Here is a 25,687-nt window from a genome sequence, read left to right on the forward strand (position 1 = left end):
TCCTGTGCATTGTTTGAGGGAGGCCTACCTTCCTTCCTGTCTTCTGAGAGAATCCTACTTATCTCCCTCAAACTCTCCAACTTCTCCCTCCTACTCCTTAATGCCTGGCCACACCCAGAGTTCCTACACTTACACTCCTTAGCCATTCTTTATGGAATAATGAAAATAAAAGGAAAAATAAAATAACTTATTCTGTGAAAAAAGTCTAGGATAGTACACAAAGATCACATGACAATAAGATAATTTAATATACTACTACACTACAATACTACTTAGTCGAACTATAGTTTTAGCCTACAACATCCTAACAGAACACCTGCCATTAATTACTAAATACCAAAAGGAATACACAAGAATTACACAATTCTAAACTACAGTTAAGCCTATTCTAATTACAACATCAGTACTGGTTGTCGTGTGTGTGAGTGTGTGGAAATTTTTTGTTGTACAGGTGCTGTGCTTCCTGTGCATTCTGTCTTGCTTGACCACAGATCAGGAGCATGTCAACATATTCATCTGTTGAATACATAGGGGAATTAATGACCAGCACTGCTGGGCTACACCAAGTGTCTGGCCAGTACACATTCAACTTGCATGCTGCATGCTATTGGTCGAACGTGGCACGAATGGCCTTGTATTTGATCCTCAAAGCTTAAAATGTGAATAAAAATATTTAGAGCTTGTGGGATTCAAACCCACTTACCAACAGCACACGCGTCAGCGCGTCTGTGCTTAGTCCATGGCACCACAGGAACACTTCCCACTCGTTCCCCAGAGAGCATACTGGATGTCCATATACTTCTGCTTTTCTAATTCACTCACATTTTCTGTCAGTACACTCTTGTTTTTAGTATTAATTTCATATTCTAGTTAGCCTCATAACTTGGCTGCGCTAACAGATTGCGTGGTCTGTGGTCAGAGGATGTTAATGTATCCAGTACGCTGATAAGTACACCTAATCCACTACTTAATATTGACAAACAATTCATGTTCAGTAGCTTTGGGTTATCACATCTATTTAGGAATAATATTAAGTCACAATCTATGGCACGAGGCAACAGATGGTGGTCAAGGAACATAGTGCTCCACGTCAACCGCCCTGTGACACATCAGGACTATCCGATGTTGCATGCCTTTATTTCTTAGCAAACACTGCATGTCATTTGTTAAATGTAGCACAATTGGCCTTGTGTTTAATCCTTGAAGCTCATGATACAAATAAAATTATTCAGTTACAGTGACTTTCGAACCCATCACCTAAACACAGACACAGTACCATCTCCGTGCTTAGTCCTTTACACCACGGTGACTGTTGCCTCGAGCTAATCAGAAAGCGTACTTGGTGTAAAATTACTTCCCGCTTCCCGCTTCCCAACAGGCAGCTACAAAGAATGCACGGTTCCAACACCTTACATACTGTACTTTGTTTTTACAACATATACGCTTCCACGATAAAATCAACGTGCATCAAGACGCATAATTTCAACACATTCTGACAAATGTCACCAGCCAGAAACATCACGACATACGGATGGAAAACATGCTCCATTAACATTTCTAATAACTCCAATATTAGTAGCTGCCTAATATATCTCCAGATATATATCTAAGCATTACCCGATCTACAGCGGATTATTAAAATGCTAACTGTTTTGTACATATAAATATTTTTACGGACCCATTTTATTAGAACACTATATCTAAGACTGTTATGAAAAATTCGTCAACCCCATTTGTTCCAAAACAATGTACAAGTTGCACCACATATCAATAACATTAATGTAATATGTTTTTAACCAGGCATATATGACATACATATACCACTGTTTTAGCTATATGTCCATTTTGACAGCATTATTTAATGCCTATGCTAAGCAAATAGTTTTCATTTAAAATTTTAACCTTATACTAAGACTCAATCAAGAGTAACAGGCTTTACAAACTGATTTTAGCATCTTAGATATATGCCAGTAAGGTGTTGCATTGATATTCTAGTCAAAAGTGTTCAAACCAATGTCCTAATCAATAGCCAATTTGTGTAATTTGTGAACCAACTTTAAATGTACATTGTTAAACTTGCCACGGTTGAGTTGCACAAATGTGTGTATATTCCACATTGTATAACCTAAAAATTGGATGGTGGTAGCATGAAAAATAATATATGTCTTCATGGATTATGCACACTAGTCAATCATGTACCAGACATACCAACATTAATGATCGGTTCAAATCAATTTAAGCTTTTACCACTACGTCCATTTTAACAGCATTATTTAATGCCTATACTAAGCAAATAGTTTTCATTTAAAATTTTAACCTTATACTAAGACTCAATCAAGAGTAACAGGCTTTACAAACTGATTTTAGCATTTAAGATATATGCCAGTAAGGTGTCACATTGATATTGTAGTCAAAAGTGTTCAAACCAATGTCCTAATCAACAGCCAATGTGTAACTTATGAACCAACTTTAAATGTACATTGTTAAACTTGCCACTGTTGAGTTGCATAAATGCATGTATATCCCACATTGTATAACTTAAAAAAATTGGATGGTAGTAACATAAAAAATAATATGTGTCTTCATGGATGATGCACACTAGTCAATCATGTACCAGACATACCAACATTAATGATTGGTTCAAATTAATTTAAGCTTTTACCACTACATGTGATGTTTTTGTAAACAATACATTTTTAACGCTTGTCAACTGAGGATGACCCCCTAGGGGTCGAAACTAGTCTTGACTATTTTTACCTGCTTAATGTAAAATAAATTTGTATTGATAAGGTGGAAACTCATATACATATTGTTTTTTGTAAAGTCACAAACTCTCACACGTTTTCTACCAGTAGCCATCACTTTTAGCGTTAATTTCATGTCCAATTAACAGCTTATAATTAGCATATACTTTTTACATAACCGCATGTCAGTTTGATGCACTGTGTAAATACCTGTTGCATACATATTTTTGCAAAAGTCTTGCTGTAATGACACTGTAAGAGCTTTAAAGGTGACTGTAGCTTGATGTACGGCAAAGGAGAAATGACCAGCACACCACTGACATTCGTTGGGATGTCTAACAACAGAAAAAGTCAGGCGCAGCAGACTCACCTGGGATTTTTTCTATCCTATTCATAAACAATCTCATACTGTGGTTCACTTGCCTGTTCATTTAAAAGATGAACTGCAGGTGTATGTTTGTAATGATATTGTTGCTGAAGCTCTACTTCGAGTGGAGTTGAAAAGCACTGAATTGATTGCATAGTTTAATTTAAATAACAATCCGGTGACAAGAAGTCCCTACATCTATCCAGAAATGCCAGTTCATTATGTTTGAGAAAGTAATAAACACAGCTGGAAAAATAACAGGTAGAATGTCTAACATTTCCCCACAGGAATCAGAAAAATATCATCTTCACTTGCTGTTACTTCACATAGTAGGTGACACCTGTTTTGAAGATATAAAAACAGTCAAAAATATGTGCTTTTCTATATTCAAGGAAGCAGCAATGGAAAGTAGGTTAATTCAGGACGCTACTGAATTGCATCACTGTCTACATGAAGTGTCAGTTTTTCAAATGCCATTTCAATTGAGACAATTTCAGTATTTTCCATCATTTGTATATTTCAACAACCATTGAATTCAGTTGAATTTTGGGATACTTTTAAAGATTCTCTTAGTGAAGATTACCTACATCTTTACAACCAGCAAAGAGCTTATCAACTGACTCTCTTCAACACCAGTAAGATGACAAAATTACATGGTTTTTCTCTTTCAGCTTTCGGGTTGCCAGTTATCAATGACTTACTACGTGCTAAAAGGATTGAATCTTCCATGCTTCCAGAGACTGATTATAACTCAATTATTCAGAAAGCAAATTATGAACAAAGATTTTTAAAATTTTTTAAAATTTGCTTTACGTGGCACCGATGCAGATAGGTCTTATGGCGACGATGGGGTAGGAAAGGCCTAAGAGTGGGAAGGAAGCGGCGTGGCCTTAATTAAGGTACAGCCCCAGCATTTACCTGGTGTGAAAATGGGAAACCACGGAAAACCACCTTCACGGCTGCCGAAAGCGGGGTTCGAAAACCGAACCCAGTATCTCCCGGATGCAAGCTCATAGCTGCACGCCCCAAACCGCATGGCCAACTCGCCCAGTGAACAAAGATTCATCATTAATGAAATTATTCACGCTATGCAAGAGAATACAAAAAAAAGTAATGCTTACTTCAAAGATGGTCCTGGCGGTACTCGCAACACATCTGTAACAACGTTCATAAAAATGGTATTGATTGGAATTTAGATGAGATATCAGTTGCATGGACCGAAAGTGCTGCCATACCATTACCCAACGGCTATAAGGTACACAGTAGATTTAAGTTGCCACTGAAATTACACAAAGCTTCTGTCTCATCTTTAACAATGAACAGTAAAGCAGCAGATGATATCAGATCAACAAGACTGATTATGTGGGATGGAGCACCAATGGTTAATGTGCATGCCCTCATGTGCATTAGCAGACTTTTGAAAGACATCATGGGTAATTCCAATTCCTTTGGGACCGAGCTCGATAGCTGCAGTCGCTTAAGTGCGGTCAGTATCCAGTAATCGGGAGATAGTGGGTTCGAACCCCACTGTCAGCAGCCCTGAAGATGGTTTTCCGTGGTTTCCCATTTTCACACCAGGCAAATGCTGCGGCTGTACCTTAATTAAGGCCACGGCCGCTTCCTTCCCTTCCCTAGGCCTTTAATATTCCATCGTCGCCATAAGACCTATCTGTGTCGGTGCGATGTAAAGCAAATAGAAAAAAAATTCCTTTGGAAGGAAAGATATTGTTCTAGGTGGAGATTTTAGACAGGTTTTGCTTGTTGTTCCATATGCTTCCAAACAAGCTCTTACTCAGAACTGTATTAAATGTTCTTCTCTTTAGTCAGAAGTAAAAATACAGTAGAAGTCTACTATAGCGAGTACGGCTTATAACGAGAACCCCATTATACTGACAATATTCTTACGTCCCTTCAAAATTCCTATATTACACTGTGCATTATCCTTCGGTTACAGCGAGAGCCCTATCACTGACGCATCCGTTATTATGAGCGATTAAGCGTGCACGATTGTTTCCACTATCGATATTAATGCACCCCAGCGATTATGATGCATGCAATCGATTATCTTCGTATCGTTTCCTCGCTATGTCCACTAGCGAGTTCTCTCGTCGACATTCGAAGGCGATGTCAGAGTCTATTAGTAATACCCGTTGACTGCTGTTCCGTAAAGAAAATTCGAAATGGAAGAGAACATATTTTCATAATAAATGCGTAAATAACATGTCTGATAACAGTTCTTAACTCGTTAAAAATAAAGGCTGACTAAACGATTGCTTAATGTTAATGCTAAATACTGGAATTAAGTAAAAATGGGATACACCTCGAGATATGGCAGAGTGCATAATTGATTTCACAGGTTAGTTTATATTTTCTTGCGTCTGGTTAAATGACGGAAATGTTATTATCATGTAAATTTATAGCGAGAAGGTTTATAATTTCTCCAGTGGCACTTGAAGCATGTTTTCTCATATGTACAGTATGGTTAAGTTAGGATAGGTGACGCTGTTTGAATAAGGAAACCGAAACGTTTGCCACAAAATGCGATCGATCGTCTTTGGTACAGTATAGTTTTCTCACTATGTGAATTTGCGAGCTCTCTCGTCAACATTCGAAGGCGATGTTGGAGTCGATTAGTAATACGATTGATATTCTCTAAAGAAAATTCGATGAAAGAGAATAACAAGTTTTCGTAATAAATGCGTAAATAACGTGGCCGATAGCAGTTGGTAACTCGTTAAAAATAACGGCTGAAGTAAACGACCTCTTAATTTTAATGCTATATACTGAAATTAAGTAAGAATATGATGCACCTCAAGATATGGCAGAGAACACCACTGATTTCAGAGGATAGTTCATATTTTCTCGCGCCTAGTTAAATTTCGGAAAGGCTATTCACATGTAAATTTTTAGCGAGCATAACTCATTTCTCTACATGCGTATCAAATATGTTTTCATGACACATATACGGATAGGTTAGGTGATGCCATTTGAAGAAGAAAACTCTGGAGTGATACCGTATTTCTCCGAATCCAAGATGACGCTTTTCCCCTCAGAATCTCATGCGAAAAATCAAGGGTCGTCTTACATTCGCAGCCTAACAGTAATGCATACCACTGGCAACTCTCGCGGTAACCACGCTGCTTCTTTTCACGCCCGCACGCACACGCAAAATTCGTCAACAATAAGCGACCGCCTCTTTATTATACATCGTTAGCCGTCACAACCGGTTGTACAGTGCCTGTGTGTAACGTCACTGGATCTCGGGAAATAGTGAAGAGAGAATGGCATTCTATCAGCTTCTACAAAAACGTTTCTCAAATCTTCAGAATGGCATCAAAACATGCGAGCCTTCGAATTCTTAGAAAGGCCACGGCTGCTCAGTGGCAGAGTTATAACGTGTCTACTGTACCTAACTCTAGGTAAAAATATAGACAGCAAGAATATTTTCGTGATGGATAGTCGTAAAGATACGTGGAAGAGGTATTGCCGGCAAATTGTCAACGGATTCTTGTAGATATTATGCCAATTTAAAGTTACCGGTAACGGTTATTAAACACTCGGAAATGTAGAATAATTGTGCAGCCGCAAGAAAATATGGCGTAGGCCTAACTAAGTTAATATTTGGCGTCAGCGCGAAGACAAAGGTACAAAAAATGCATTCAGTGGTCCGCAACAAAGACGCTTTAAAGAAGTCGAAATTGTGAGGTATGTGCACGAAAAACTCATGGGTGGAAAGGCCATACCGTGGCGCAATAAACTCATTCGTTGACCTTCAACGTCCGCAATTAGGTCTAACTATCCGCTGAAGTCGGCCGAACCCGGCAAGCGAGACGTGCGTGTAGCGGTAGGCGGTTATATCTGACGCTGAGTAAAAGTACCGTTACATTTTTATAGAGAGCAAGAATATTTTGCTGACGGATTGCCGTATTGTAGAGACGCATGGGATAGGTATTGCCGGCAAATTTTCAATGGGTTCTCTTCGGTATTATGATGCCAATTTTAAGTTAATGGTCATTAAACCCACGGAAATAAAGAATAATTGTGCCCCCGCAAAAAATGCGGCGTAAGGAAAACCAATGTTCAGCGTCTAAAAATGGTATAAAAATGCGTACTGTACAACAAAGGCATTCATATGATTTTACAACACACTTTTTTAGCACAATTAAAAATTTTAAAGGGAAAAGTGGGGTTCGTCTTGGATTCAGAGAAATACGAAACTGTATTATTTTTTTCCAGAATGAAATTAAACATACACTTTCACGTAGTATAGGATTTCGAAAAATAAGGAAATCGTAGTGTGGATATCATCCATAGAAATGCAAGTTTTGAACAAACTGATTGGCGTTTCATACCGATTTTAATGTGTATGGGGGTTTTCCAACTTTTATACAAAAATCGGATATAATGACAATTTGTCATAGAGAGTAAGTTTTCCGCTGTTGTGAATTCTCGCTATAACAGACTTCTACTGTATTTCATCTGTTTAAATATATGTGAGCAAGACAAGAATTAGATTTTGCTGATTTTTTGCTGAAAATTGGTAAAGGAGATCATCCTTCAGTGAATCATGAATCGCCAGAGCAATCTGTTATTTATTTACCGCTCTCTATCATCGCAATGCAAGACCGTCTCAGAAATGTATGGGAATAAATTTGAGTCACCAAAAGATGCCATAAGTTTGTCAAAAATTGCATTTCCTACCCCTAAAAATAAACAATGTGATGAAAACAATTCTAAATTTATGGAATGGCACATCAGTGTAAATAACTTAATTACTGAAGATGAAAATTAAACTCTCCAATTTCCCATAGAGTTTCTGAACAGCTTAGAAAATTAAGTAGCTTGTCTCTTCATGTCCTTAAATTAAAACTGGAGCAATTGTAATGTTATTAAGAAAATTAAATGCTATACAGGGGCTTCTAAACAGATCAAGATTAATTGTATGAAAAATGCATGACAGTTGTTTGGATCTTGAAATCATTATGGAGTTAAGTGTTGTACAGAGAGAGTTTTGATTCCTAGAATTGATTTTTTTTGCTAGTTGTTTTACGTCGCTCCGACACAGATAGGTCTTACGGCGACGATGGGACAGGAAAGGGCTAGGAGTGGGAAGGAAGCGGCCGTGGCCTTAATTAAGGTACAGCCCCAGCATTTGCCTGGTGTGAAAATGGGAAACCACGGAAAACCATTTTCAGGGCTGCCGACAGTGGGGTTCGAACCTACTATCTCCCGAATACTGGATACTGGCCGCACTTAAGCGACTGCAGCTATCGAGCTTGGTAGAATTGATTTAACACCACCCAAGAGTTCGATGCCAGTTTCTTTTTCGCCTTGCATTCAGCTCAAGGGCAGACTTTAGACCGTATTGGTGTATATTTACCCCAGCTTGTATTTAGCCATGGCCAGCTGTACGTAGCGATGTCCTGACTTCGATCATTTGACAATTTGAAAGTACAAACAGTGCTAGAGAGACAAAGCACAATGAAAGTAATGCTTAAAGAGGTGCTCTAACAGCACTACATTTCAGAGATATTGGACTTAAATTTCTCTGCAAATATGTATCACACACTTCAGTCTTTAAGTTAATTCCTGGAATCTGTATTAAGCCACTGTAAACTACATGTAGAAAATGCTGTCACTCAACAGTTGAATTTCAACAGGTTCAGCCTAGTTAAAAAAATATTCATAAATGCACCCACCTAGAAAGTTTATCCATCATAGACACAAGCTGCATTGCTTCATACTCCTTCTGCTCTTCAGTCATACCAGCTGTAGGATTAGGTTTTGGAGGTTCATAGCAACCAGTCACTGGATTTATCCTAAAAAATAAACAAAGCAGAGCAAGATTAACACAACGTAAAGATTATTTTGTATTTCTCATATAACCTACTCACAGAAAATGCTAACAAGAACTTCGCATTTTGTTTTGCCACAACTAAATACCGTAAAATAGAATTTTAGTACCTACTGCAAGAGCATAAATGGAAAGAGCAGCAGAATAAGGATGCAGGGATGAGCCTTATTTCGACAGATGGGAGAAAAATTAGTGAGTCATTACATGAAATTTAATATACTGTATTTTAAGTTTCATTAATATTCATGAGTAACAAAAGGCAATCCTGAAAAGTAAAGCTGGGAATTTTCTGAATGAGTTCCTTACAGACTGCATAAAACTGTTGTTGGAATACAACAGATTTCTGTGGAGCAGTCTATAGGACGCTTTGTGAAGTACAATTAGTGACGTGTACCAAGGGTCGATGTCAGCAACTAGGTTATGTGTAAAGGAATGAAGAGAAAGGCTGTATCCATCTTCTACTAGAATAAATATACTGTATTAGATGAGGAGCATCGTTTCAAATCATATTAAGTGCACAGATTATAATTTTATATAATTTTAAAATACGTTTTACTTTCTAACCAAATAGGACATGTCAAAATTCTAAACGGCAAAATCTAGGTACTGAGTTTATGTTCCAGAAGCAGTCACGATTCAAATCATTTCCCAATATATGAAGGCGTCATTCTAATTATAAAATTTCACTTAATACCATACCTGCCAACTTTACAAAACCAAAAATCAGGAGATTTAGATATGAAAATCAGGAAAAATCGGGAGGAATCAGGAGATACAATTGATCAAGACTGCTTATTCTACTTATATTGCGCAATACAGGAGTACTATGGTGCCGTATATTATAACACTTATTGTCTCAAAACACGACTGTTGTTATATGAGGCTCACAGGAAGTATGTGAGTGAGATAATCGGTCTCTGATACGCCTACCGAAAATAGTATGAACTCATGCTCCACACATGTGAATCAGTCACGCACTTAGAAGCAATTACTTAGAAAATGCATAGATTAATATACTGCATCTCGTGCCCGCATGATTATGAGAAGCGCAATGCTATTTTTATCAAGTAATAAATTAAAACTCGCCAGAATTGTCTCCAAATGGCTCCTAAAATCATTAGTCGCTATCTTTGAAATTCTGTCACTAAATTACTAAAACAGATTCCAAATCTAGCAATTAGTCTCTAGAATTGACTAGACTGATACGAATGAACAGGAACATAGCACGCAAGAACGAGAGATTGACAGTCGATATACACTTCGCGATACACAGGTTTCAATAAACATCGCACATTCGTGTGCATTTCTCGTATTAATAAACGTTGATATTTTTCATTTCAAAGAGGCCAATGAGTGAAGGACTTTCGGCCACTTGCGTACAAAGCTGATATGGTGGGATTTGAAAACAAATGTTTAAAGTTCACTCAAATAAGCTAAAATCGGGAGAAATATTGGAATAATCGGGAGACGGGAAAAATTGTACAAAATCGGGAGTCTCCCACCTAAATCGGACAAGTTGGCAGGTATGTAATATGTTTTGAACCAATTCACTGAACAAAATATGTTTTGATACAACCTTTTATTCACAGAATACGATTTGAAACGCTCATTTGATTCCAAAGATTTTTATTGACTTTGTTGTTAGCTACAGCGCACATTGTCAATGCTATATGGATATTTACAGTCTTGCAAGTAATCCATTTTCCTCATGCAAACAGTCACAGTCGTCATCATGAGTCGGCCTACCAGTATCGGGCGTTCAACCGATGTTTAGTGCTGAAACATAAAATTGCAAACTGTCCATCACCTTCCAGTTGTCTCCAAATCTGGTTTACAGTAGGTTCTCGACATCCAGTTTTTAGCGTCAGATAAATGCTCTTGGTTTATCTATTACGAGAGGTTCATGTACCTGACCCAGCCTTATGCCTCGTTTCAGAAGGGTTACGAATCGCTTTGAGGGGTCATCAAACCTGTACGTTGGTTCCATCTTTACTCTAACGTGATAGTGACACTATTCTCGCTTTTCTTCAGAATCATTCCCTTCATTTCTTTTATCCCGTCCAATTTCTTAAAATGCTTGGCGAAAATCTTGTAGTCCCTTATAAACCATTCTTTTCCTAGATGTTTTCAGTCCCCCAAAGACTGATAGATCTCTTGGTATTCCTCGGGAGTAACGATGTTAGAGCACTTACGAATAAACTTTTCAACAACACCAAAAACCCTGTCTGCGGGTAAAAAGGAATGTCCTCTGACAGGAAGGATGACGACAATCATGGAAATGTTAGCGGGTGCTTTGGTTTGTAGCCAGTAAACTAGAGCATGGATAACATGCATGTTCTTGTTTTGGCCTCCACATCCATCTGCGAAAGCCTCCGTGGCTCAGACGGCAGCGCATCGGCCTCTCACCGCTGGATACCGTGGTTCAAACCCCGGTGGCTCCATGTGAGATTTGTGCTGGACAAAGCGGAGGCATGACAGGTTTTTCTCCGGGTACTCCGGTTTCCCTGTCATCTTTCATTCCAGCAACACTCTCCATTATCACATCATAGCATTTATCACTCATTAATTAATCACCTTGGGAGTGGCGACTCCATTGTAATAACAGCCTATACAGTAAAACCTCGTTAATTCGAAGTCGTGGGGACTAAAAAATCGGACTTCGAATTACGTGATTTCAAATTAACCGCCAATTCGCAATTCAGAAGTACCAACCCTTGCTGCATTACAAAATATTCTAAGCCCCGATACTGCATGCACAGTTTATACCTTTTAAATACCATGAAAAAAGAAATATTTCCAAGAAGGTGCATTTACAGTATTCAAATAATACACTTGGATATCTCACTGGCAAACATAACTTCACGCAACGAAAGAAAGAAAAAGAAACACGATTCAAAGACGAGGAGAAATCTATGCTGGCTCCCATGTGCAAGTGCTTTATTCATTGGATTACTATACTGTATGCATTTTAGATGTATTTGCACAGAAAATACCCGGTGCCCTTAAAATCGAACTTTCCTATGACTCTATCCTTGTACGATTTCCCGCCATGGCACTTCTTTCGTACTTCAGAAATGTAAACACTTGCCGCGTCACAAAGTATTCTAAGACTCATTAATACATGCGATCACCTCGACGCACGGTTTAAACCTTTCAAATGCCATGGAAATAAACTATTTCCGACGTGTATCCAACAAGATGCATTTACAATGTTCAAATAATGCACTTGGATAAATCATTCACAAACATAACCTCACGCAATGAAAGAAAAACATCACACAATTCAAAGACGAGGATAAATTATGCTGGTTCCTCTGTGCAAATGCATTATTTTTTGGATTTCTGTACTGTTTGTATTTTTAGATGCTTTGTACTAGCATGGAAAGTGCCCGACACCTTAAAACATTGTGGCTTATCGAACTTTCCTATGACGAGGGAATAAAGTTTCTCGCTTCCATGTGCATTGCAATGCACTACAATGACCCCCATCCTCCGGCTGGCACTTTCTCCTTTAAAACCATAAGACCGTTTATGCTCGCATTAAAATAAAACCATGCAGTTTCATCGCCAATGACAATATTGTTAGGTGCTTACGAATTTATTATATGGGCCACGTTTTTTCATTAACTGTCGGCATCGCCAGTGTTCGCGGATTCTGTTTTTCCGCACACTGCCTGTTGCGTGATATTACGGCGTTCCTTAAAAGGTTGAATACAAAAGAATTCATGAAGCGCACTGTGGACCCACCGAAGTGAGTGTAATTGCGGAAAGCTACGGTACCCCTCGACGTTCTGGAACACGCGTTCTATTATGACACGGATAAATTTCGAGTTGACATTACTCTGTAACATACTATTGTTTTAAAATGTAAAGGCAGTTTCGAATTAAAAGTCTGAATTTCGGTAATGGGGCCGACATTGTACTTCAAATTACGAATTATCCGTATTTCGAATTAAACAATTTAAATAACATGCAAAACTGTATCTAATGTTTCCGGGAACGAGAGCTTCTTCGAATTAGGCGGGATTTTGAATTAACCGATTTCGAATTATCGAGGTTCTACTGTATATGTTTCATTCATTCCATCCCTGACCCGGTCAATGACTGGAAAACAGGTTGTAGGTTTTCATTTTCATCCATCTGCGAACAGCCTGATACAGGTGATCGATTTATTGAAATGTACCTCATCTAAAACCCAATGCTGAACTGTGTACAGAAAATATTCTGGAACAACCATGTTTTCACTTTCAGGTCCACGGAAACACTTGCATTATACATTTCGTGGAGTCTGTTTATGTTTAACTCTGCTAATAGATAAAGCCTCTGACTTTTATTCCTGTTGTAATGCCATTCTCTTTTTATTCCTGTTGTAATGCCATTCCCTTCCTCTTAACTGAGAAATAAAGGCAATCACCTTTCCTTTCTTTGTAGCAAACAGAGTACTCTTCCTATTCCCGCCTCTCTTCTCTCAAACACCTTCACCATTCTTAACAGCTTTGGATATATTACTAATCCTGGCTTGGCTTATCACGAACAATTTCTGAAAAAATTTTGAGCAGACCACTTTTGCTTGATCACCACTATTCACCTAGAAAAGAAGAATAAGCGACTAGTACAGCTACGCCCATAAGCTGTATTCCGTTCTTGTAAGTTCAATTGTACTGTGAACAGAATTGCAACTGTTATTTGCTTTCTACTTCTTTCCAAATGCCCTTCTACGGGTAAGTAGCCCTCCATGGTAATCGAAAATGAACAGGCATGCAAGCAATACCACACTGTCAAGTACGATGTAAAAATAGCGGGATCAGCCAAGAAAAGAGCGGGATAAATGCAGGCTGGGAAACATTATTGTGAACATAATACATTTTGAACCATTTGCCGTGGTGCACTTAAAACGATTTGTACCGAATCATGTTATTCAGCACTGAATTCCTATGGGAAAGAATACGAAATTAACCAATCTAACTCAACAGCGTTAAAGAGCACATCCTAATTGGTGGGAACCACATCAAAATGTATTCTGACCTCAATTGCATTTAATACGTTTTGAAACAATGCTCCTAAGATGTGAAGTGATTATTCATTCATTCGAGCAAGACCTTCATTATATTCAACAGCTGCAATAGAAAGTGGAATTTGGTCCGTTTCCTGGGCTGAAGGGATCAGCATTGAGGCCTTCGGTTTAGAGGGTCCCGGGTTCGATTCCCGCCCGGGTCGGGGATTTTAATCACGTCTGATTAATTTTTCTGGCTCGGGGACTGGGTGTTTGTGTTTGTCCCAATACTTTCCTCTTCATATTCATACAACATATTACACTACCAACCACCACATAAACACACAATAGTGATTACCTCCCTCCATATAGGGTTGGCATCAGGAAGGGCATCCGGCCGTAAAACAGGGCCAAATCCACATGTGCGATACTGTTCACACACGCGACCCCACAAATGTAGGAAAAGCGATAGAAAAAGAAGAATAGAAAGTAGAATTTAATTTTGATATTCTAAGTTTGATGTTCTACAGTTTGGTAAGACTTTGTGACACCTACTGGAAAGGACCCTTATACCCTGTTTCACTGGAAATATATCTTGAAGAGATTTTCCTACTTGTGTTGCAAATACCTTTTGTCATTACTGTTTCTTTCTATGGTTTACTCAGAAATGTGGTCTATGTTCTGAATATATCTAGAATATATTCAATTACACAAAAGGAGAGTATCTTAATCAAATGTGCACTTTCCAGTTGATAGGTCTTTCAATATAAACTTTTTGGTTAATGACTCTGAACCAGATCCTATGTAACAGGATCTGGGTCAGTTACCTTTACTGAGGCGTAAATGAAATGAATAATAGAAGAAAGCTTTGTACTCGTCAGCACAAGTATAATAAAACATGTGCAAATATTGGACTGAAGGTTAAGGATAATGAAAACAAAAGTCATATAACATTGATGAAACATTATCCTGTTTTCATATTTTTAATTCACTATAAGTGTACAAGTAGGATTCTCCTGTATGGAAAAAGATACTTACTGCCTGTGGTACAAACCATTTGATTTTTCTCATAGGTTCAATATTTGCTCTATACTTTTGTACATGGTAGACTTTATAGCCTCTTTTCATGCAATAGTCTCCTACAGTTCTGTCTTACAGCTTCTATGGTAAAAAGCTTCCCCCAAGGAAGCTAAGATGTCCTACCCTAACCTATGGACTAGAAAACTGCTACCCTGACTAGAGAGGACAACCAGACACAAGCAACAGAGATGAAGTTCCTCAGGTCAACAGTGGCATCAACCTGAACACCGACAACTTATTTTGAAAGAAAAAGACCTAGAGGCAGACTAATGAATGAAATGAATGAATGAATGAATGAATGAATGAATGAATGAATGAATGAATGAATGAATGAATGAATGAATGAATGAATGAATGAATGAATGAAGCGTGTGCAAAAGGACATGGTGAGGAGAAACCTGGTATGGGAGAAAATACTGGAAGTCAAGTGGTGGCAGGATAAAGATTACTGAAGAGGCTTGTTCATTCCCACATCTTGCCTGTGCACAGTGCAGTGGCTTGGCTGCTGGCTTTACACCCAGGCAGCTTAGGTTGGAATCCTGGAAAATTTTCACCTGAAAAGCCATGTGGCACTAGAAGGGACATCTGGCCTTAAACCCTGGGTAAAATACAAACTTAGCAAGGATTGCTGCAGCAATGCCAGAAATAACTGATATAATCTGTCTCCTTTCCTAATTTTATAGAAACTGTTTCCCTTTTCATACACTCTTGGGCAGTTTGTATATCCACTGCATTCCAAAAGCATTGCAATTTTAAATATTTTCAAAGTTCTCTCTGCTTCCATCTTTTTATCTCTCAGTTCTACTTTTGCCACAGCAATATCCGTCTCAATTTTTGATTTTTTGTGTGTGGATGATTTCCTCATTTCATTACTGCAGGCCCCTACATCACACAAGTCATGAATATATTCCTCCTATCTACCATTTCTGCTGGTGTTGCCAGTATTACTTCATATATGTCCATCGCTACAGCTCAGCAAATAGAAGAGAACACTGTAAACAAGATGCACAGTAGGCCTGGCCTACAGGTCTAGTATTCCCTACTCAGTTGGTCACCATCAATGGACGTACTGTGATCATGTTGAAGCCCTCAGCTGGTATTACTCTGTGGGAACACATTTGGAGTTGATGATGTTACAAAGCATGGTGAAGTTCAAACCGATGAAGTGGTTGCTAATGTCAACCAATTTATGAAGAAAGCTGTGCTTGGTGCTTTGTTGAAACTCAAATCCATTTTCAAATTAGTGGCTGAAGTAACTGGCAAATAAAGAATGAACTGAAAAGTGTCTAGAAAGGTGAATCCTCATCATTACAAGGAAAGGCCCCCAAGATCTTGGAAGGCCATTTTAGACAATCTTAATGAGTAAGTCATCCACAGTATGGCAACTAATTTCTACATTGCAGATAAAAGATTACCTACTTTAAAGAAAATTCATCAAAATTGCAGACTTCAATAAATTTCTAAGGAAGTACAGACAATGAAAATGAAAATTCACAGCCTGTTTCCAGTCATTCGACTGGGTCAGGAATGGAATGAATGAAGCCCCCATCTAGCAGCGAGGATAGGAATGGCTGCGGAAGCCTGTCGCACTCCTCTGGGGCAATGATTAATGAATGACAAATGAAATGAAATTGGAGTGTGTCGCTGGAATGAAATATGTCGGGGAAAACCAGAGTACCCGGAGAAAAACCAGTCCCGCTTCTGCTTTGTCCAGCACAAATCTCACATGGAGTGACCGGGATTTGAACCATGGAACCCAGCGGTGAGAGGCCAGCGCGCTGCCACCTGAGCCACAGAGGTTCTTGGAAGTATAGACACATTGCATAAAATTCTTTTCCTTCAAGGATGCAGTTGAAAAACAAAAAAACACCACATGAAAAACTTCAGAAACAAAAACAAAGCAGTATCGGGACCAACCGAATTGCTTACTTAGTATACAAAAGTACAGAAATGAGTGTCGTCCAATGTGCTATATGAATGAGACTTACATTCACACTTCTTGCACGGCACCATAAGGATGGAGTGACAATTCACTGCAGGGCCTGTTTAAACCTGTTTCAAAAGGAAACAATTATCATCATCCATGTTGGCGGGAAGAATGATTTTGTAACGAATGCCTTTGTAAAATTTAAATCTAGCAAGCAAATAGGGAATTTTCACAATGGCATAGACTTCACAAATTATGCAAAGTGGTTTAGAGAGAGATTATTATTTAATTTACTACCTCATACTCTCCTCATTATAGACTTTACCACAAGCGATTAACTCCTTCCAAGATTGTACTTCACGAGAAGATAAAAAAAGATTCTAGTTAATAGAAAAGGGAATTGGTTTTCATGAAGACATGCTGAGAACCCAGTTATTTTTACTAATCGAAAGGAACAACCCGGTCCAATTCACTTATAAAATAGACAGTATTTTAGCCAAACAGGGTCATACCGTATTACATCATCTTCTCTTACACCAAGAATTGAATCCTGTTGAGCTGATATGGGTAAGTATCAAGAACAGCATCTGTGACAATATGCAATTTTCAGAATGGATGCATTATTAAAACTTATGGATGAATAAATTGCTTCCATTACAAAAGGGGCTGGAAGAAATGCTGTGAGCACGTAAAGAAAACTGAGGACCAGTACGTTTCATGTGGAGGTTTGCAGTAAGATTTTATGTTTCATATGGCTTGTAAAATATCCTCATTTACCCTCTCCTATGCATGCTTGTATCGCGTCACCACGTGCTAGTCCTCTTTCACCACACTGCACTTCCCCAGTGTGCTATACCTCTCCCGTGCATGTCTATTTGCATGAGCTATAATCTACTAATGGTGCTACCCTCCTCTATAACATCCACAAGAAACACTCCACCTTTATCTCAGAATACTACCGTCATGACTTTAAAAGCAAAAGGCATGTTCCCAAATTTCTACTGGCATAGTGAAGTCTTATGGTGCTATTCCCTGGACTGTATTTTTGTCTGCAGGTTGTAATGATGGACTTGATTTTCATCTTCTGCCACTATGTGCAACAACAAATTTCACTGCTCATTAGTGTCCCATTCCAGAACTTCAGAACAGATGTCTTTCCGAGTGTTTTTATGCTTGTCAATCAACATTTTCGTGACCCACCAGGAACAAACTTTTCTGTAATCAAGTTTCTTAACTCACTGGTGTACCTAGCTGCCTATCAGGCAGTCGTGGGGGCCTAAGGAGAGGTACCCTTCTGCAACTAGTTCAGGCATTCATGAAATGCAGTAAGTTATACCGTTTGAAAGCCGAGAACCTGCTCTCTCCCTTGAAGTTGGAATGTGCTCTGTATTTCCCCCTCCAATCCACCATCTTGTTGGACATCTGAGTCAAGGTATCTAAACAAACTTGCTGATGAGATCTCTACCCCAGCCATCTTGAAACCTGCTTCAGCTCCCCTCAGGCTCAAGAACTCTGTCTTACTTCTGCTGATCAAATAGTAAAAAAAAAAGTGTGTTCTTTTATATTCTTTACTTTTTTACAGTAGGTCAGATTTGAAACTACTTTATCTAAAAACAGTTAACCAGGTGAAGGATTTTCATATATAAACCATAATAAATTCACAATGTTCATAACCCTAACCCATACAACATAATAATTTTGTTAACAACATTCTCGCACAAACATGATTATTCATACCATTTTATTTTACATAAGTTTATCAGTTCTTCATCTATACTAGAACTTCAAATAAGAAGAAAACTTACTTGTCTCTGTATTCCCTGTACTCCTCTGTATCACTGTCCTCACTGTCAGAAGAATAGTGAGCAGTTCCAGATCCAGATCCTGATCTTGATCCACTGCTACTTCCTCCCAGCAATAAGCCTCTATTGGCAAACAGTCCAGCTGCGTTCCCATAACCAGTGTATTTAATCATACGCATCACTGCAATGAATATATTATCTATTAGGAAAACATATATCTGCTAAAGTATTACAATTTTATGTAAAGAATAAGAGTTCAGTGTTCCAAATTCTTAAACCCACAAATTTTTGATATTCTGGAATTTTAGTAAAAACTGTTGGATAACAATACAGAAACAAGGTTACATCATGCACGCATGCACACACAAAAAAGGCTATTTTTGACGTTATAACTGTTTGGTCTCTGCAGACAGGTGTCTGTCGGCACAGTGTGAATAATATAACAGGATTTTAAGTGAAATATTAATGTATTCTTAAAGGAAAGGCACTGTGATGATAATTTATTTGGTATTTGAGAGTATAAGGCACAGCAGATTACTATTAGATGATATATACATTGTACTATCAAGTAATGTGATTTCTACATGTATCCAAGTTTTTCTGCAAGCAATTGCAGTAGTATTTTAAGTGTAAACACATGTTTGAAGTGTTTATCAATATGGTGCATATATGTTTCGTGCTACTGAGTTACTTGAAGAATGCACATTATCAACACTCTTTTCTTTGAGATTTCAGGTTAAGCATGGACAATGGAGAATAATAAATCTGTAGAAGCCACGATATGTATAATACAAGGTTGAGAGCACGGTTGGGGCAAAGATGATGGCAACCCGATGTGGAAATAATAACGTAATATACTCGATTCCATGCAGACGAGGAGGAAGTGGAGATTTTTACCTTACCACTATTTATTAATGTACGTATTGACTCAGTATACTCCTCCTTTATTTTTAATTTTAGTATTTCTGTAATTCATTAAAGTAAGGCTAGGATTTGTTTATGTGAATAAGACGAGTAGCTTGAGGGAATAAATAGAGTTTTCAACTAAGGATCATATTACATGGAATATGTATTAAACTGCTTAATTTTTCCGAATGTGTGTTGATGCTTGCTTCCTTGCTGTTTTAAGGGGCCTAACATCGAAGGTCATCGGCCCTCGAATGTGTGTTATGTTGAAATGATTTGAGTAATGTTCTCAGAGCTAGGCATAATAACGTCAAGGGTATTTAAATTTAGACCAGTTGTTGTGATGATCTCGAGTTTGGATTTATAAGGGTTCAATTTCTTCTCATGACTAAAGATATTGGTTACGTACACTATTCGAGACAAATATAGACTGGTGAATCTGTGAGGGTTGTCAAAAATAAACAGAATACAGATGGTGTCAGAATTGAAGTCTTCTTGATGTGTAACTTGAATATGCTGGTAACTTATTAGCTCGGATGGCTTATTGGAATGTAGAACGCAGTCTTTGCAATGTAGCTTACAGATGATTAATGTGGGAAGTGACAGATATAGGTTCGTGAAATGTGATTGATAATAAGGTCTTTAAGTGAGTAAATACAGTAATTGCATTGTAAGTCATGGAGCTGAAATAATATCAGAGTCTATGGATATGAATATGAGGATAATTATGTATTGGAAGACCATTATGTGAATCTGTATTAGGAATTTTAGAGAGATTAATAATATTCTTCGGAAGTGGTATCCCAGGTTACGTGTATACTGCGACTGGTATAAATATATGTGGGATCTTTGAAATGAATCACACTGATATACATTTATACGTCTTCAAAAGAGATTTTTTTCAAGGAACGAGATAATGAAGGTCATGTAATGCATGGAAGCTGGTATATGAAGTCTTCTGAATAATGAGAGACCACGAATCCAATGAGATTGATTTCTATGAGACAAGAACACAATTCATCTGTTAATTTAACGATCTGTAGTATGCATACTGGAGGAATATGACCTGGGTTTTTGCTTTTCCTGTTAATGTAGGAAGATTTCCACATAGTTATTTGTAGTCCAGGTTGTTTTCTTTCCCGGTGTACACCTAATATATGTCCATATTGTTTGGGGTTTATTTTACTGCAGTATTTCAACAGCGGCACAACAGAGCAGAACAGATCTTGGATTACTGTTTTATTTGAGTTGTATGAAATGTTTTGTGGTTCACAGGGTCTACAATTTTGCCATTTTAATGTGGGCAGAATTTCCACTCAAGTTACAAATAATTTGTGTTTTATGAAGGTCGTGTAGTTATAATGAATTTTATTATGAAAAGAGTAGCATACTGGGAAAATGTGAGGATTCCCATGAGTCTTAACTTTGCTCGCAAAACAATAACAAACCTTTATTATGTCAATGATATTCTTTTCTTATCATCATGTTTAGCATTCTTTAGACTGTTTTCTGGCCATATCAATATATATTATTTGTCAGTTCAACTCCATTGGGCCGTATTTATGGAATTCAGTAGAAGATGTTTACTTTGCCTGACATGTTTGTCACGATGTTATCATTTATAGACCGACCTATTGTTGAGGTAACAATGTATGGAAGGAGGTTATGTCATCATCATCATCATCATCATCATCCTTATCCTTCCAAGTATCGGGCCCACCAATGGTCTTACTTCCTTCAAGCTAGCAACCTGTCAGAAGGACATTTGATTGCTTTCAAGTCTTGCGAAAAGAAAAATGCAAGACCGTAACGGGACACATGGCCCAATACTTGGAAGGAAGATGATGATGATGATGATGATGATGATGATGATGATGTATGGCGATCTGATTCACTGTTTAAATATCCCACTGTTTAGGTATTTACAATCCACCCCTGCTGTAACTGACAATATTTTGATAGTTTATTATTATTTTTGGGCAAAATATCCTTCCATATAAGCCTAAAAGCTTATTATCATGTTTACAATTAAGGGCCATGAAAGCATCTATCTTTCCATATATGTCAATAGGGAATCGTAGTTTGACTTGTAGTTAGTAGCCTACCCTTTTCTGTACATTGCCATTCCATCGCGTAAGTGAAGTTTCGAGGTGAGTATTATGTACCCTATCCCTGACCAAGTCAGCATGATATGAAAAACAGTCGTCTTCACATGGGTGCAACATGTACATTAAGGGTGTCTAATTCTCAAGTTTAGTGCACTTATCTTTCAGTTCTTTAGGAATACAATGGTTTAAGTATTTAAAATCTTTCTCACAAGGTGGTTAAAGAGAAAACAGAAGGATGGTGAAACAAACATGTTAAATTTGGATAACATAAGAAACAGATGCTTTAACATAATATTTTCATCAATCAGAGAGTAAGAAACATTGTGTGTAAGAGAACAAGACGAGTGTTTGAAGATGCAGCAGTTGGTAACAGGCCTGGGACTGTTCCAAACTTAAGAATGGATCTTATGCAACTATGGAGTATTGCAATGCAGGAAGAAATACAAATGTACAGGTAATTTATTGGTGACTTTAACACTTAAAACAATAACCACAAGAAGTACTCTGCAAGAAATGCTGTATTATGTTTTGTTCATGTCCATTTCAATAACAAAGTGGAAAGGAGCCTTACTTAAATTGCAATATGCAAAAAAGTTCATTTATGAGACTTGTTAGATGACGATGATTGAACAGTTACCGCATCAATACCATACCCACTGAGCGAAATGATTTCACGGTTTGCATTCAGGACGGGGTGGAATCGAACCTCACTGGCAGCAGTCCTGAAGATGGCTGTCTATGGTTTCCCATTTTCTCTCCAGAAAAATCCCAATCTTAGCCCTATCCTATCCCATAGTCACTATAAGACCTGTCTGAGTTGGTGCGATGTGAAACAAATAGCAAAAAAGTACCGTACTCAATCTCTGAGAGCTTTTGCCAACTGTAACATTGCCTTATATAAGATTCTTCTCCCTATCTGGTTCTTCTTTATCATCCTAATACACTGTACAGATTTCTTCTTTCTTTTCTCTTTTTTTTTAAATTTCTTTTTTTACTATTTGCTTTCCATCACACCAACATAGGTAAGTCTTATGGCGACGATGGGATAGGAAAGTGCTATGAGTAGGAAGGAAGCAGCATTTATCAGGTGTGAAAATGGGAAACCATGCAAAACCACTTTCAGGGATGCCAACAGCGGGGTTCAAATTCACTATCTCCCAAATGCAAGCTGACAGCTATGTGACCCAAACCGTACAGTCACTCGCTCATATACATGTCTTCTGCACCCTTGCCCTGGTAAATAATTATTTCTCCTAGTTTTTTTCCCCCCACCAACCAGCTGGATTTCTATTTGACATTCTCACCCACTAAAATACATTTTTTTTTTTTTTTGATAGAATGAACTAATATGAAATTTAATTGATCCTACATCTATTCTGATGTTCCTCCTTTGTTGATAAACATGGATAAAAGTTTATTAAATCACAACCAATAGCATGGTGTTCCTAAAGGCAATAATAGTCAACTGTTATTTTGATTTAAGTAACTAAGTTTTAGAGAAGAGTTTTTCCTATCTGTTTAAATGTTTTCTAACTCAGATATGTTTTCGGCTACAATGGGATGGGAAAGCATAACCTGTCAACCCTGTCAACCTGAGCACAATGTTCGGCTAGCCAGGCTCTACCTGTCACAAGCAAGGAAGTGGCTGCAAAAGGTGTCTGTACTCTAAAGGAGTGGCCTTATTCAACACCAACCAGCAGGTACAAAAATCACCTGCTGCCATGCAGATGAAATGGGAGACTATTCAAGATTAAAGGGTGTTCACCCTGACAGAAAAACCCTTGACTGTGATAGGCGTAGGGAGTCAGTAAAAAAGGTGAAAGATAAAAGTTGCTTTCGAAAGGAAACAAGAGCCTCGGAAAGAACAGAAAAACACACACTGTGGCCAATTCTTCTCATACCTTTGGAACAAATGACTCCTTGGAGTCTAAGGCTAATCCAGGAAATTATTGAAGAAGTAACACCAGGAGTAGACAAAAATAAAAGGAGTGTTCCAAAACCGAGGACTGGAACACTAAATATAGAAACACTGAGAAATGTTGAAGAGAGAATAGATGTAGTGGGAAAAAGAGTATATTGGATCTGCTCAGGTTGGAGAAACAAGATGGAAAGAGAGAAATGAGAAGAGGTTTATTATTATTATAAAAAACATTCCATCATGATTACTTCAAGTTGAAGTTGGTTGTGATGATCTTTCATAAAGATCACGGTAATTGCATATATCGCTGGTGGCGAGTTCATAAAGTCGATGGAATCATTTAATTCTTGACATTATACTAAAAATTTGTCATGAAACCATCATTGAAAGAAACTAAGGAACTGGCATTTTTTGAAGAATTCAATTAAATATTTGTTTTTTTGTTGCTGTAAATTTATGTAAATTTTTAGTATAATGTCAAGAATTAAATGATTCCATCGACTTTCCAGCGACATCCGGCGACAATGGACTTGATTGTTGAGATTAAGCCATATTTCACTGCCGCACCAACTAAGTGAACAGACGCAGACCACTAGTCGCTGGATACCAGAAGAGACACCACCTCCAAGATCAAGTTCATGGGAGAAGTTTAGGAACCCTTCCAGATACACACAGGTGTCCGACAAGGAGATGGGCTCTCACCAATATTGTTCAACATGGTGTTAGACAAAATTATCAAGCAATGGAAGGAACAAGTTAAAGGAATACAGCTGGGAAGAACATTTGAATAAAAAACAATCATAAAATGTCTGGCATTTACACATAACATAGCTACACTCGGCAATAATACCCAGGAGGCAAAGGAAGCACTGGAACGCTTGGATGAAATAGCTGCCAAAACAGGTCTACAGATATCTTACGAGAAGACCCAATACATGGAATGACAGAACAACAATGTGCATACCATACATACTGTATATGGATCCATAAAATAAGTCGAAAAATTTAAATATTTAGGGAAATACATACAAATAGGAGTATCAAACAAGGCGTCTAACGTACAACGAACGGAAAAACTCCAGAAAGCATACAAACTCACATGGTCACATTATAATAAGAAAAGCATATCAAGACAGGCCAAACTTAAGACACTACAAAACAGTTGTATTACCAGAAGCATTGTATGCGTCAGAAACGACCACAATTGTAGTATCACGCATCATAGAGACAGAAAAAGAACGTAAAATTCTCAGAATAATATTTGGACCAATTCACAGAGATGACATTTGGATGAAACGACCTACCAAAGAGCAGTACCAGCACACTGACAGAATCACAGACATGATCAGGAAACCGCAGACTAACTTTCTATGGGCAGATACAGAGGATGGACAACAACAGACTTACAAAGAAAATCTTTGATGTAGTAAACAGTTCAGGCAAGAAAACAAATTGGTATCATGAAACAGAGGAAGTCAGGATCAACAGACAAATGATAAGAGACACAAAAGAATTCAGAAACAAAATTAGGAATACAAAATTTATAGTAAATGAGAAGGAGACAGGAACACTGTGGACAGAACAAAGGAAACAGGAGCACAGCCAAAGGATGAAGAGATTTTGGAAGAGAAGAGGAAGAAGGGAAAGAAGTGAAAATTGTGTCATCATGAGATTTTCGAGTTCAAACATAAGGGCAAAAATGATATGAATGAATGAATTATAAAAAAAAATATTTTTACGAGGGAGTGCGGAAACTCTTTCATGAGGCACTTGTGAAGGGATTGCACTCCATAAGCGTGTGGGGACCCACAAAAACCATACACCGTTTTCCCACGATGTGCATCTCTGCCCTGCAACCGCTTTCGCAATAATCATAATAATAAAATCTAGAATTTTCTAAAACCAAAGGCATCTATGTTGAGATGGTCCCGAGACTGTGATAAAGATCTGAGAGAGGTAGGCATTACGGAGGATAAAATCAATGACAG

General features: G+C 37.9%; 1 protein-coding gene across 1 annotated transcript in view; it reads right to left on the reverse strand.

Moving 5' to 3' along the window:
* The window catches only part of ric8a (ric8 guanine nucleotide exchange factor A), a 106,558-nt gene that overhangs the window by 19,091 nt on the left and 61,780 nt on the right, over positions 1–25,687 (reverse strand). The window contains exons 8-9 of the mRNA XM_067144218.2: positions 18,771–18,948; positions 8,811–8,930 (exon numbers count right to left, since the gene is read on the reverse strand). Of these exons, the coding sequence (XP_067000319.2) occupies positions 8,811–8,930; positions 18,771–18,948 (298 nt within the window). The remainder of the gene's footprint in view (positions 1–8,810; positions 8,931–18,770; positions 18,949–25,687) is intronic.

The sequence above is a fragment of the Anabrus simplex genome, chromosome 3, assembly GCF_040414725.1.
Source record: "Anabrus simplex isolate iqAnaSimp1 chromosome 3, ASM4041472v1, whole genome shotgun sequence".
Lineage (NCBI taxonomy): Eukaryota > Metazoa > Arthropoda > Insecta > Orthoptera > Tettigoniidae > Anabrus > Anabrus simplex.